Raw genomic sequence first — 13,999 nt, forward strand, 5'->3', positions numbered from 1 at the left:
TTTTAAGCTCTGAAAGTAATACAGGGATCTTAAGCTTCAGAGACGAAAAACAAAGAGCACAGTGATATACAGCATTCAGTGGATTTAAAATAGTAGCTGCCGTGTATATATGTACTTAATTCTTCCATAATCTTAAAATGACATTAAAGAAAATGTATTTTCCTTAATGAAATGAGACCATAGTAAAACTTCAACTTACCAATTCTCTAACTCTTAGTCCTCATCCTGAGGCTCACAAGGCTTCTTCTCAGGGGTTCAGTGGCAACAGATGAGATGTGGGCCGATGTCTGTAGCGACATCACAGAAGAAGCGTCTGGTCTGGAGGGGGGGGGGGTGACTTTATGGTGTTGCCAAGGGACCCAGTGTTTAGTAATGAGGCTGAGCTTGAGAGTGGAGATATCTGTTAGTTCAGTTTAGTTCAGTTTCTCGGCAGCTTATCTCTTCTCTAACACTCACAGTTTACAGTATAAGTTAGCATAGATCTGCTCACTCAGGGAGGTCGTATAGGCTTACAGTGTAATGGGATACATGGGCCTCTGCTAGCAGGCCAGCTCTTTGTCTTACTTACTCAGTCACACACACAAACACACACACACACACACACACACACACACACACACACACACACACACACACACACACACACACACACACACCTGCTACTCTCAGAGTATCCAGTTACCTTGAAGATTACCTCACAAATTCTGAAGGTAGAAACCGAGGGAGTGTGGGTGGGATTGGGCGGCGACTAGGCCTGTTACATTTATTAATAGTTTTAGAGCAAGTTACGTAAATAATTCTATGTACAGCAGACCGAGAGGCGGAACATCACAACTTGCGCGCAAGATATTTGAAGTGTAATTGACTTCGCTACACTTCAAATATCTGTTGTTATGACGAGCAGTCGTTACCGCAGGTTCGGTAAAACCCAGAATCGTTCCGTATTTCACTGAAAGCATGAACGTTTCGTTTTCGAAATTATGCTTTCCGCATTTGACCATTTGAATTATAAAAGTCAGTTTACAGCACGTACATTATACTCTGGTAACATCGGTCAGTCAGAAATCAATTTAAATAAATCAGTGAATGCGTATTTTTTCTGTGTAAGTCTGACTTGATGTTTGATGGAGCAGTAGGTATCAAGTGTGCGGTGATGATAGCTAGCTAGTAGGCTATCTAGCGCTTTATTCAATCAGCACTTCCTGCCTTTGACAGCAGCACTTACTGCAATGCTTGTTTTGCCCTGCGCTGTGGGTACTTCACACCTGTAAACTAGTGGCACGAAATGAACAAAAAGTCAGTTAAATTGTTAATTATTTTTGACAGTCATCAACTTAAACGTCATGATCGTGACAGCCCTAGCCGCGCCATTTGTTGGTTTTATTCTGATCTGATAGTCGAGCTTGTATCTGTCTAGTTTCAAGATGTATTTGACAAATGCACAGAAAAACACAGCGTCATCCTGCACAGTAACATTCTTGTGACATGGCACCTGACAACTATGTAGTTAGAGTTAAGAGTATATAAGCAAAAATATAGCTAGACAGAAAATAATTAAATAAAGCAACAATAGTGAAGTGTGTGTTATATAAAGGAAGAGGGACAGAGACCTGGTGCTACAGTTTGTTGTGTACAGTTACAATCAGTCTTATTTAACTGAGACAGACAGGCAGTCAGACAGACCCGAGGAAAATATTGCTTTTCGAGTGGGTTTCTATATTTTACTTGACATTTTTACCTGGTTTGTCTCACTGACATTAAAAACAGGGATTTGGATTGGAATGATAACTAGGTTTTAACCATGATGCAGTGCGTTAGTTAGCCAGCGTGCTTAATTCAGTAAATGCTATTTAAAGCTGCCGGTTGTGCTGGAAACAGTCACAGTCTGTCTATTTAAGAAAGTCCGACCAGCAGGAATATAATGAAGGTAGCTAAGTTTAGATTATTTTAACAATTCAGTGTCGTTGTAGATTCTTGTTTTTAGCAGCAAGGAGCTTTTTGGAAAGATGTGTTTTATATATTATATGGGTGTGTGGCAGGAAGTTACATATTTAGAAAAGAAATGGTTGCACATTCTGGAATCTCCAACATAAAAATATATTACCAATGTTTTGACGGACAAGCTGTCTTCATAAGGGTGTAAAGGACGCTACACATCAGCTGATAGGGCACAAATATGACACGTGCTTCCTTTGTTTTCAACTTTGTGGAAGAAATTGTCCCATAAATCTGCATAGTTCTCACAGCGAAGAAAAGTGTAGCTCTGTTTCCTCTGTATCTCTCCCTCTCCTAACCTCTCTCTCCCTCTCCTTCCCCCTCTCTCTCTCTCCCTCTCCTTCCCCATCTCTCTCTCTCCCTCTCCTTCCCCCTCTCTCTCTCCCTCTCCTTCCCCCTCTCTCTCTCCCTCTCCTTCCCCCTCTCTCTCTCCCTCTCCTTCCCCCTCTCTCTCTCCTTCCCTTGATCTCTCTCAGTAGTTCTGACTGTCGGTCTAGCCCTTTAAAGGGTTGTCTCTGCCCAGCAGAAAATGGGGTGTTTTGTTCTCACTGAACTAATTCAAAACATGTGGTGCCAATATGGGAACCTCTCATTTGACTAGCTTTGGGCTGAGGGAGAGAATATCCAACTCCCTCTTATGCTCTTTCTTTGTCTTTATCAGTCTCTCTCTCTCTCTCTGTGTGTGTGTGTGTGTGTGTGTGTGTGTGTTTTGCCCAGTGCACCTGAGTTTCCATGACGGGGTAGTTAAGCCCTGTGCTGTTTTTGTAAATGCCCTCAGGGGCATGGCTGTGTTTTCCCCATGTAGCACAGGGAGACACTCTCCAACTTACCTCAGACAAAATACAGCAGTGGTACTTGCTTGTGAAATAATGTTTATGTTAGTAACATTGTAATCTTTGTCCGTCCCTTTCAAATGCAGCACGTTTGTACTTTTGTCTGTGTTTATAAGAGTATATTACTATTTACCATATGGTTTATTTCAAACTGACAATGTAATAATGAATCTCTCTCTTTTTCACCCCCCCCTCTCTACCCATCTTTTTTACACTTTCCTCCCTCTCTTTTTCTGCAGGGATGGAGGGGGTCTCACTCGTGGCAGGGCCAGAGACTGCTGTGTTCCTCTGCTGCTCCAGAAGGTATATTTTTATAATACCATCTGTGGCATAAATGCATTCTGGGTAAAAAAAAATAAAAATCTCCCAGGGCTTCCCATGTCAGGACCAGGGAGGCTGCATTCTGGGTAATGTAACTTGGCAATACTAGATAGTAGTTTAGGCCCTGGGTTAGATTTATGTTAGATTTTAAAGCAGTTCGGGTAATGTAGGTTGTCAGTTCTAATCGACACAAAGCGAGTGTTGTTGTTTGGGAATGGTGTCCATAGTTTCCTGGGTTTCCCCATCGTCTGTAGGGCCCGTCACCAGAGAGAAAGCCAGCGTTGATTAGACCAACAGGAGACGGGACTAACGTTGTTTTATTAAGGGAGAGAGTTGGGGATGGAGAGAGTGGGAGGGCGGGAGTGGGAGGGAGTGGGAGGGCGGGAGTGGGAGGGAGTGGCAGGGAGAGAGGGGGAGGGAGTGGCAGGGAGAGAGTGGGAGGGAGTGGGAGGGAGTGGCAGGGAGAGAGGGGGAGTTGAGCGAGGGGCATGCATATTAAGGGAGGGTAGTTGAAAGAGAGAGAAGCAGATTAAAAAAAGAGAGGACAACTGACAGGGGAACAAGAGCGGCCTCAGAGCCCTTTGTGTTGAGGCGTTCTGAGGTGTTACAACGCCGTTAGCGGCAGAGACGTGGCAGGCTGACCCACACACAGCAGACACGCCGTTAGCGGCAGAGACGTGGCAGGCTGACCCACACACAGCAGACACGCCGTTAGCGGCAGAGACGTGGCAGGCTGACCCACACACAGCAGACACGCCGTTAGCGGCAGAGACGTGGCAGGCTGACCCACACACAGCAGACACGCCGTTAGCGGCAGAGACGTGGCAGGCTGACCCACACACAGCAGACACGCCGTTAGCGGCAGAGACGTGGCAGGCTGACCCACACACAGCAGACACGCCGTTAGCGGCAGAGACGTGGCAGGCTGACCCACACACAGCAGACACGCCGTTAGCGGCAGAGACGTGGCAGGCTGACCCACACACAGCAGACACGCCGTTAGCGGCAGAGACGTGGCAGGCTGACCCACACACAGCAGACACGCCGTTGGGAGAAGACTCTGGGGGAGGCGAGGCTACATGCCCCGCAAAAGAATGAGATGAATCACGTCAGAACTTTTTCCACTTTTAATGGGACCAATAATGTGAACAATTCAATTGAAAAACAAACTGAAATCTTCGAGTACTATTCTATTGTAATTAGAATAGTACTGTATGAGTAGCTGGGGGAAGTCTACATAGTGTTGTAAATAGAATAGTACTGTATGAGTAGCTGGGGGAAGTCTACATAGTGTTGTAAATAGAATAGTACTGTATGAGTAGCTGCGGGAAGTCTACAGCCCACTTCCATTGTGAAATGTAGCTGGATTCAAATCCATTCTAAGAAAGTAATAGCAGTATTCTTACACTTATGACAAAATATACCCATTGTTTTATCAAAATTGGTCATGCTCAGTAATTTTTTTGGGGGATTACTGATGGAATGCGTTTTTTGAATTAGTTTTTTGGGGTGGTGGGGGAAATCAGAACCGCCATCCGATTCTGCTCATGTGTAATAAAGGGGCGGGGCTGTAAATGGAGGCAGACTGGAAGGTGAGGGGCTACATTGCAATGTCCACGCTGGTGTGCAAACCTTGGACCAACCCACTGTAGATATCTGCAATAAACCTATTAGTCGTATTATAAGGCCGCAGTTTACACAGCTTTCAAGCAATAACCGAGATGCTGTGGACATATTTTCACACAGTTGACTGAGCTGGGTGCTGTGGTACGCCAGTTGACTCAAGTAATAAACTGTTACCATGAAGACCGTAGCTCTTTTATTAGGGACCATTATGGGGATAATCCTGATTAACTCGTTAGCGGTGATTAGAAATCAGAGTTGGGTTTGGAGGCAGCAGAACCAGAACTTACTGTGTGCTATAGTCTAGACCCGTAGAACCGTATATAGATATATAGACTATTGTCTTGGCCAGCAGAACCAGTACATAGACTATTGTCTTGGCCAGCAGAACCAGTGCAAGGACTGTTGTCTTGACCAGAAGAACCAGTGCATAGACTATTGTCTTGACGAGCAGAACCAGTAAATAGACTGGTTCTGCTGCAGAACCAGTACATATACTCTAGTATGGACCAGCAAAACCCAGCTGGTCCTGGGGATCAGAATTAGAGACAACAGCTAAGTTATTTTTGTGCCTGTAGAGACAAGTTGTGTGCGTGCGTGTGTGTGAGTGTAGAGGGAGATATGGGGCTGCAGCAGGATTCCCTGTTGTCCTTTATCAGTTTGAGCTTTAGAGCTGTAATGGATTCTATAATGGAATCTGTCGTTGCTGAAGACTTTCAGATCCCATCTCTGCTCTGTCTGCCGCTATACTGCCCCCTAGTGAACCCGACAAACAACTCCTGTCTGTGAAATTAAGATATTTCTAGGAAATGGGGGGAATGGCCGATTTAATGCCATTTTTAATTTTATTGCATTTTATTGATGCTACGGTCCATGAATGTTCAGAGTAGATTGAAGAGACTCCATTTAATATCGATAAAAAATTCCATTAATTTCGTAAAGAATAGTTAAGAGGTTTTCATCAGTTAGGGTCGTTTTATTTTGCTATGATTTGTATATGTAATGATACAGATTACAGATGAGCACAGTTGGTTTCCTGGGTGGTTCTTGGTTTGGATCCTGTTTGGAATCCTGGTTCTGTCTGGTGAAGGGTCTGGTGTATGTTGGGTCCTGTTGTTTTAGTGTGTGTCCTCAGAGGTGACGGTGGCGTACCAGAACGGGCTGCCGGTTCTTGTTGACACTGTTGTTTTGGTGTGTGTTTCCTCAGAGGTGACGGTGGCGTACCAGAACGGGCTGCCGGTTCTTGTTGACACTGTTGTTTTGGTGTGTGTTTCCTCAGAGGTGACGGTGGCGTACCAGAACGGGCTGCCGGTTCTTGTTGTTGACACTGTTGTTTTGGTGTGTGTTTCCTCAGAGGTGACGGTGGCGTACCAGAACGGGCTGCCGGTTCTTGTTGACACTGTTGTTTTGGTGTGTGTTTCCTCAGAGGTGACGGTGGCGTACCAGAACGGGCTGCCGGTGATCTCTGTTAGTTTGCCGTCTCGTAGAGAACGATGCCAGTTCACCCTGAAGCCCCTCAGTGACTCTGTCGGCGTGTTCCTCAAACAGCTGCAGGCGGAAGACCGGGGCATTGACCGCGTAGCCATCTACTCCACAGGTAGGGAACCACAGTGCACACACTCTCCTACGCGCGCGCACACTCTCCTACGCGCGCGCACACTCTCCTACGCGCGCGCACACTCTCCTGCGCGCGCGCACACTCTCCTGCGCGCGCGCACACTCTCCTGCGCGCGCGCACACTCTCCTCATTACAGTTTAAAAACACAGCTCTCCCTTTCTGAAATGTTTATCCAGGCTGGTGTCAACACTGCAATCCTTCCTGGACTATGTATGTGTTAGGAAATGTCGGACTCCCAAATGGCGCCATGTTTGCTATTAAGTGCCGTTTTGACCAGGCCCGTTGTCCTCTGGCCTGTGTCGGGAATAGGGCGCCTCCTCTCCTTTCTGCTTATTATTATGAACGAGTGGTACTTGAGGTTTTTAGGCTGAACACTTCATCTCCTAGCACACTGCTACGCATTCTTTATTCAGTGCACTGGTCTTAGAACCCGTCAAAATTATTGAAATGTGAATTTATTGTACTGTTCTTGAAGTGCACTTCTTTTGCCTTCTGTCTTATGCTGTGCTCTATGTAGGGAATTGGGTGCCTTTTTGGACACGGTCAGATGAACAGCCGTAACTCTGCTGATCTGAGGCGATGAGTGTTAAAGGGTGTTTTTGAAGAATGGTCTCACATTGTTGCTCTCTGCTTCTCCACCTCTCCCTTCCTCCCCTCCCTTAATGTCCCCCTCCCCCTTTCCTTCTGTCACTCATCCCGTCCCTCTCTCGGTCCAGATGGGGCGAGGGTGGCCTCATCCACAGGAATAGACATCCTGCTATTGGACGATTTCAAGCTGGTCATCAACGACGTTGCTCACCTTGTGCGGCCGCCGCGGAGAGGTGAGGGAGGAGCAGGGCTAGGTGGGAGGTACTTGAACACAAAGGGGAGTCTCCTGGTGACATAATGTGTGCAAGTCTCTGGATGAGATAATGTATGCAAGTCTCCTGGGTGCATAATGTGTGTGAGTCTCGATGAGATAATGTATGCAAGTCTCCTGGTGACAATGTCTGCGAGTCTCTGGATGAGATAATGTATGCAAGTCTCCTGGTGACATAATGTGTGTGAGTCTCTGGATGAGATAATGTAAGCAAGTCTCCTGGTGACATAATGTGTGCGAGTCTCTGGATGAGATAATGAATGCAAGTCTCCAGATGACATAATGTATGGAAATCTCTGGATTAGAGCAGCTCTTAATGACACTCAAACCAGGATAAATAGCTTCAGGATGGAATCAGGTTCAGATTAGTGTAGATATACATAATTTAATAAAATCTACATTTATAATGTAATCCCCTCCAAAAAATCCCCCTCCTGTGTGTGTGTGTGTGTGTGTGTGTGTGTGTGTGTGTGTGTGTGTGTGTGTGTGTGTGTGTGTGTGTGTGTGTGTGTGTGTGTGTGTGTGTGTGTGTGTGTGTGTGTGTGTGTGTGTGGCAACGTCGTAGAAAATGTCTGTTTGCATGAGTTTGTGTGTGTATGGTTACATAATAGAAAGATAGCACTGTCGATCTGTGTGCTCATGCTTGTGTGTAAGTGGTAACATAGAGAAGGAAACTCCTGACTTAAATGACAACTTTCAGGTTCTAATTTCTTGCGCCACAGTTAAGAGGACCCGTGTGTTTGTGCACAACCCTGCTAATCCCAGTTCATCCACAGATCTCCTGCCACATGAAGAGGCGGAGCGCCTGAACGACGTCAAGTACCTGGTCCAACAACTGTACACCACCCTGCGCATTGAGGAGCACCAGCTGTCTAAAGAGAAGGAGCTAGTTGTTAGACTGGAGGAGCTGAATTCACAGCTACGCCCTCTGGAGAAGGTAGGACAGACACTCAACACCTGAATAAAAAAAGTGAGGACTGAAAATAAGGTGTTGTTAAAAAATAAATGTTCCCTTTGTTCTTGCTCACAACCCTATAAGACTCTAACCCCTAAACCTAGCCCCTACCTAGCCCCTAAACCCTAAGAATAATTCTAACCCGATACTTAACCCCAGGCCTAAACAATAAAAAAAAATTGGTGAAGACCGCTCAAAAGGTCCTCACTTTCCCAAAATATCCTCAATATAATATTGTGAAACTCAAACAGGCCCTCACTTTGAAAGCAATTTGAGTACATGCAGACACACACACACACACACACACACGTCTTTAGGAAACCACAGCCCAGGTGTTACTGGCGCCATGCCAACTAACCAGTCTCTGATTGGCTGTGATCTCCAGGTGAGGGAGGAGCTGAGCCGCAAGGCAGAGCGTCGCACCACCTGGGTGATGTGGGGCGGCATGGCCTACATGGCCACCCAGTTCGGCATCCTGGCCCGGCTCACCTGGTGGGAGTACTCCTGGGACATCATGGAGCCCGTCACCTACTTCATCACCTACGGCACCGCCATGGCCATGTACGCCTACTACGTCCTCACACGCCAGGTAACACCACACACACACACCGCCATGTACGCCTACTACGTCCTCACACGCCAGGTAACACCACACACACACCGCCATGTACGCCTACTACGTCCTCACACGCCAGGTAACACCACACACACACACCGCCATGTACGCCTACTACGTCCTCACACGCCAGGTAACACCACACACACACACCGCCATGTACGCCTACTACGTCCTCACACACCAGGTAACACCACACACACACACCGCCATGTACGCCTACTACGTCCTCACACACCAGGTAACACCACACACACACCGCCATGTACGCCTACTACGTCCTCACACGCCAGGTAACACCACACACACACACCGCCATGTACGCCTACTACGTCCTCACACGCCAGGTAACACCACACACACACACCGCCATGTACGCCTATTACGTCCTAACACGCCAGGTAACACCACACACACACACCGCCATGTACGCCTACTACGTCCTCACACGCCAGGTAACACCACACACACACACCGCCATGTACGCCTACTACGTCCTCACACGCCAGGTAACACCACACACACACACCGCCATGTCCATGTACGCCTGCTATGTCCTCACACGCCAGGACCAGAAACACTGTCATGGATCTGGGTGTGTTGTATTGTTCTTTAGGGAGTTGTGTATGTGTAGTGTGTGTTGTGGTGTTCTTCAGTCAGTTGTGTGTTTATTGTGTTGTGGTGTTGTTCAGTCGGTTGTGTATTTATTGTGTGTTGTGGTGTTCTTCAGTCAGTTGTGTATGTGCTGTGTAGTGTGTCTTGTAGGGATTTTCAGCTGGCTTTATGTTTTTGTGTTCTTCAGTTGGCTGTGTATATGATTTGTGTTGTGGTGTTATTGGTCTTTTTGTTGGTTCTCGGGGGGGGTTGTATCAGCTTGAGAAGGTGTATCTGAGTAGTATTTGACCCCCTCCATCATAGGAGTACATCTACCCAGACGCCAGGGACAGGCAGTATCTGCTGTTCTTCCACAAGGGGGTGAAGAGACAACGCTTTGACGTCCACAAGTACAACGAATTAAAGGACACGATTGCTGAGGTAGGCTGCCCCAACACACACTGCATATACAAACCATCATTATCTGGAGCCTAGCAGAGAGTCCAGATCTGAATCGCGTCTATTGTTTATGACAGGAAATGAAAACAGCAGTTGGTCAGGGACGTCCCTCAAATATTAAAGAATAAGTTTGTTTCTGATAAGTTGGCCCATTTGCTAGTACCACTGTGCGGCAAGGTCATTGATGGCTGCTGGTTTTACTGCAGTTATTTTGGCCCCAGGCTGTTCGACACAAGTACTAGCCCTGGGGTTTCTGCAGTTTTTTCCACGTCATTAATCCTTCTTTTCTAAATTATAGTTATTGTTATTAAAATGGGTTTATTAAAATGGGTGTCTATATTGAAAATACAAATAACAAGATGCTACAATTATTTAAAATGTTTATGTATGTGAGGAGGAATTGTGAATTATTAAGGAGCAGTGCCTGGGAATGTGTTTGTCTGCATTGTGAAACGTGACAGTAAAGAAATCTAGAAGGAATTCACACCGTTTCCCATAGTATTATTTCTCTAATACCGTTCTGTCCCCTTGTTTCTCTCTTCTGCTGTCTTTCTTTCTGTCCCTCTCTTCTTCTCTCGTTCTTTCTGTCCCTCTCTTCTTCTCTCGTTCTGTTTCTTTCCCTGCATTCCGTTCTGTCTTCCCATGTGTAGGTCGAGTTAGATTTGAAGCGTCTCAGAGACCCTCTACAGCTCCAGCTCCCTGTCCAGCAGCTCACTGCAGCCGGCAAAGATTGATAGGGAGTGTGGTTCCTCCCTTCCCTTCCTCCTCTGGCCCTCTCTCCTCCCCAACCCACTTTTCTTGCATCTTTCCTTCTCTAACTGTCCGTCCACCCTCCAACTTTACTCCTCCAACCCTCCCTCTTTTGACAAACCCATCCCTTTAGTGATCTCACATACCTCCCCCTCTTCGTTTATGTTTTTCAACTGAAAAGTTGGATAGGCAAGTTAAAACATCTATTGACAAGTTTTGGCATCAAAAAAGAACCAAAACAGAATTCCTTTTGTGGCTGAGATCAATGGACGCTATGGAAACTCCACAGGACTCCAGACAGAAGGATAGCCTGTAGGAGGACAGCTTTAGGGGACATACAAGAAGTGACACACTACAGTGGGAGGAGCTACAGCTGATGTGAGGGAGGAGCCAGAAAGATGGACACATCCGTGAGTGTGTGTGTGACAATGCCCCAAGGCATCAACCACCCAACGGCTATATCTGAATCTACGGGCCAGCTAGGTCTGTGATGCAGCTGGAGCGTTCAGACTGTAAACAGGCCACTCCTGTCAGACATGGCCACACCCACAGAGGGACTTAATCACATGGATCCACGTTTACAAGGATGCATCTCTTCTAGCTCCTCCCCCAGATGACTAACCAGCGCTCTTTGACCTCTGCATGCACAGAGAACAGGGCTGTGTGACCTCCAGGTGACCTTGAACTTTGACCTTGGCCAGCCCTACCCTTCTTGTGTCGTCTGATTGGTTGATGCCATCCCTATCTTTCCTGAGTCCCCCCCCCACTCCCTGCTGCCTGATGGACAGCTGCCACCCGAGCATGTTGCTATAAGGACAAGGAGCTTTATGAAGAGGCCATCCACCTGTCACAGCCTTTACAGAGAGTTAACAGATGCAGTTGAGGTCAGGTGACCATGCCTCACTTCCACTTCCTGTTGTTGACTTCTTGTCAACTTTCTGTTTCCTGTTACATGCTCGCCAGGCTGCGGCGACATTGGACGAGTTCCGTAGTACCGACAAAAACATCACTGTGTGTTCTATTATTCCAAAAAAATATTTTGGCACTTTTATTTTGAAAGCCATACTATATTTGTTATGAAAAATAATATACAATCAAACACAATGGAGGAAGAGGAGGTCCAGGAGTCCGTGAGGAGACGAGCTGAACATCTTGAAGCAGTTGTGTGTTTATATACCATGTCTTTACTTTTATGAATTCTCAGCCAAGCAGGTTTTTCATATCAATGCCCTCTGTCTCACACTCTGTCTCAACACTCTGTCTCACACACAAACAGAAACACTGTTGATATGCACATCCGTACATGCCTTCAGTGTTTTTCCCACAACAACATAACACCTATCCTATTTGCATGAGTAGCCATTACAGACAGCCAGAGAGTAGATGAGATCTTAGAATAACTTCTGGTCCAAACGTTCTGCTTGCTCACCTCAGCGGAGAGATAATTACAGAACAGTAGGCCGCTGTGAACGTGTGATGCATGAACTCTGATCTAAAGTAGGACGAGGCACTGGTGAAAATGTTTGGAGGGCAGCCAAAACAGAATACTTGACATCTGGGTGGTACTGGTCTTGTGTAATTCCTCTGTATTCCCTCTCCTTCTGACTGCAGTAGCCTGCCTCATTAACTGAATATACAGAGACATAAATATGACTGGACATTATAGTGGGTGTCTGTAGACGCTGCCCCAGGCATGCTTATAGATTGCAGATTGTTGAAGTGTGTGTGTGTGTGTGTGTGTGAGGTGTTTTAAGACCGAAGCCAAGGTACCTATGGTGAAACAGTGGACGTACAACATGCAAAACACACACTCAGTATCACGTATGTCATTCTGTATAGGGCCAGGTCGGTGCAGGCTTTCACTCCTACCTTGCACTTAACAGACTAATTAAGGTCCATGATTAGTAAGTAGCTCCCTTGGTTGTCTAGGTTTTTAATTGGACACCGATTGGCAGAACCAGCGAACACTCAACTCACCCCTCCGAACCCTAACCCCTCCATGGGATAATTTATTCGGTCCCAGGGTTAGATTTCCGACATACCACTGCAGCCTAGAAAAAATATATAATAAGAATAATACTGTAGAAAAATAGAGTGTAAATAGATGGTGTCTCAGATACGATGTTTGCTTTTTCATTGTGGAAAGAAGACGTGTGATTGATGACAGACATGACTTCTGACATTACATGGTACCAATATCAACTTGTTTTGAGGGAGTGTCAGTGTGACACAACACGGTTCGATCAACATAAATCCAATTCAGTCTGCACCCGGCCAACAAAACCAAAACCCTTGGAGATGCGTATATGGATATGGTTGTTACATCTACTTTCCGAACAATATTCTCTGTCTTCACAAATACGGCTAAAGGAATATATTCCCTGCCTGTGTGCTTGCAGATCAGTCACGCACGCACGCAAGGCTGTTCCGTCCGGAGTACTTTCCTCCCACTGTCCCTAAAAGCTGTTCTAGATAACGCCCCCCTTCCCTGTTGGCCATGGGGCAGGATTGAGTTCATGCATGCTGTGGTATGCCAGTAGAAATTAAATGTCAATATATAAAGTAGGAGCATTGTAGCCATTTAGCTTTGATGCTATCGTCGGGTTGTTCCACAGACACTGTCCCTCTTAACGTTTCCATGCTGTTTTTCCGGTTCAGGTGATGGGCAAAGCCATATCTATGTTGTTTTGTCTCCCGGCCGTTCACTAGAGGACGATACACCTGACAGGATCAAGTTAGTGCCAGCCAATTCTGAAAAACAAGGTAATATTGATATTCTGTTTCTGTAAGTAAGTAAGCTGAACTTGCAGGGGGGTTGAGTCATGTAGCCCTTAGCCAATTTCAACCTCTATCTTAAATAAAAAGGAAAATAATAATGAATTGGTGGCTAAGTCCTTGACACAGTTGGTAGTGTCCTCTGGGGTTCATAGCCCACGACCATGCGTTTCCTCTGGTGTTTATGCCTTTAGGTGGCCCAAGGTAGTGGCTGGATTGGAGGGGACTGGGGGTGGGGGTTGGTGGGTGGGTGCCTGTGTGTGAGTGCAATGGAGAGAGAAGTTAAGAGGTCAAAGAGCAGAGCAACACATCTATGACCCTCCATCACTCTGATCAATATCAGTCTAAATCAGATACGGTTGTCTGTTCAAGTCCCTTCTATCAGCTGCTGTAAATCCCTCTTTTTCATGGCTGAACACAGTGCACGCACACACGCACGCACACACCAGATCGAGACTCCTCGCCTTTTTCATTATGCCTTGGTTCCTTTCCTCCACCCTAGGGGTCATCATCCACCCTAGGGGTCATCGTCCACCCTGGGGATCATCGTCCACCCTAGGGGTCATCGTCCACCCTAGGGGTCATCATCCACCTTTCACTG

At 46.5% G+C, this 13,999-nt stretch overlaps 1 protein-coding gene across 2 annotated transcripts in view; it reads left to right on the forward strand.

Annotated features, from left to right (window-relative positions):
- The window catches only part of mcu (mitochondrial calcium uniporter), a 70,990-nt gene extending 57,355 nt beyond the window's left edge, over positions 1 to 13,635 (forward strand). For both annotated transcript variants that reach the window (XM_013134021.3, XM_029119877.2), the window contains exons 3-9: positions 3,068 to 3,131; positions 6,199 to 6,369; positions 7,107 to 7,211; positions 8,026 to 8,186; positions 8,590 to 8,793; positions 9,739 to 9,855; positions 10,524 to 13,635. In XM_013134021.3, coding sequence (XP_012989475.1) covers positions 3,068 to 3,131; positions 6,199 to 6,369; positions 7,107 to 7,211; positions 8,026 to 8,186; positions 8,590 to 8,793; positions 9,739 to 9,855; positions 10,524 to 10,607 — 906 coding nt within the window. In that variant the 3' untranslated portion in view covers positions 10,608 to 13,635. The remainder of the gene's footprint in view (positions 1 to 3,067; positions 3,132 to 6,198; positions 6,370 to 7,106; positions 7,212 to 8,025; positions 8,187 to 8,589; positions 8,794 to 9,738; positions 9,856 to 10,523) is intronic.
- Positions 13,636 to 13,999: the final 364 nt, after the last annotated feature.

The sequence above is a fragment of the Esox lucius genome, chromosome 5 (assembly GCF_011004845.1).
Source record: "Esox lucius isolate fEsoLuc1 chromosome 5, fEsoLuc1.pri, whole genome shotgun sequence".
Classification (NCBI taxonomy): Eukaryota; Metazoa; Chordata; class Actinopteri; order Esociformes; family Esocidae; genus Esox; species Esox lucius.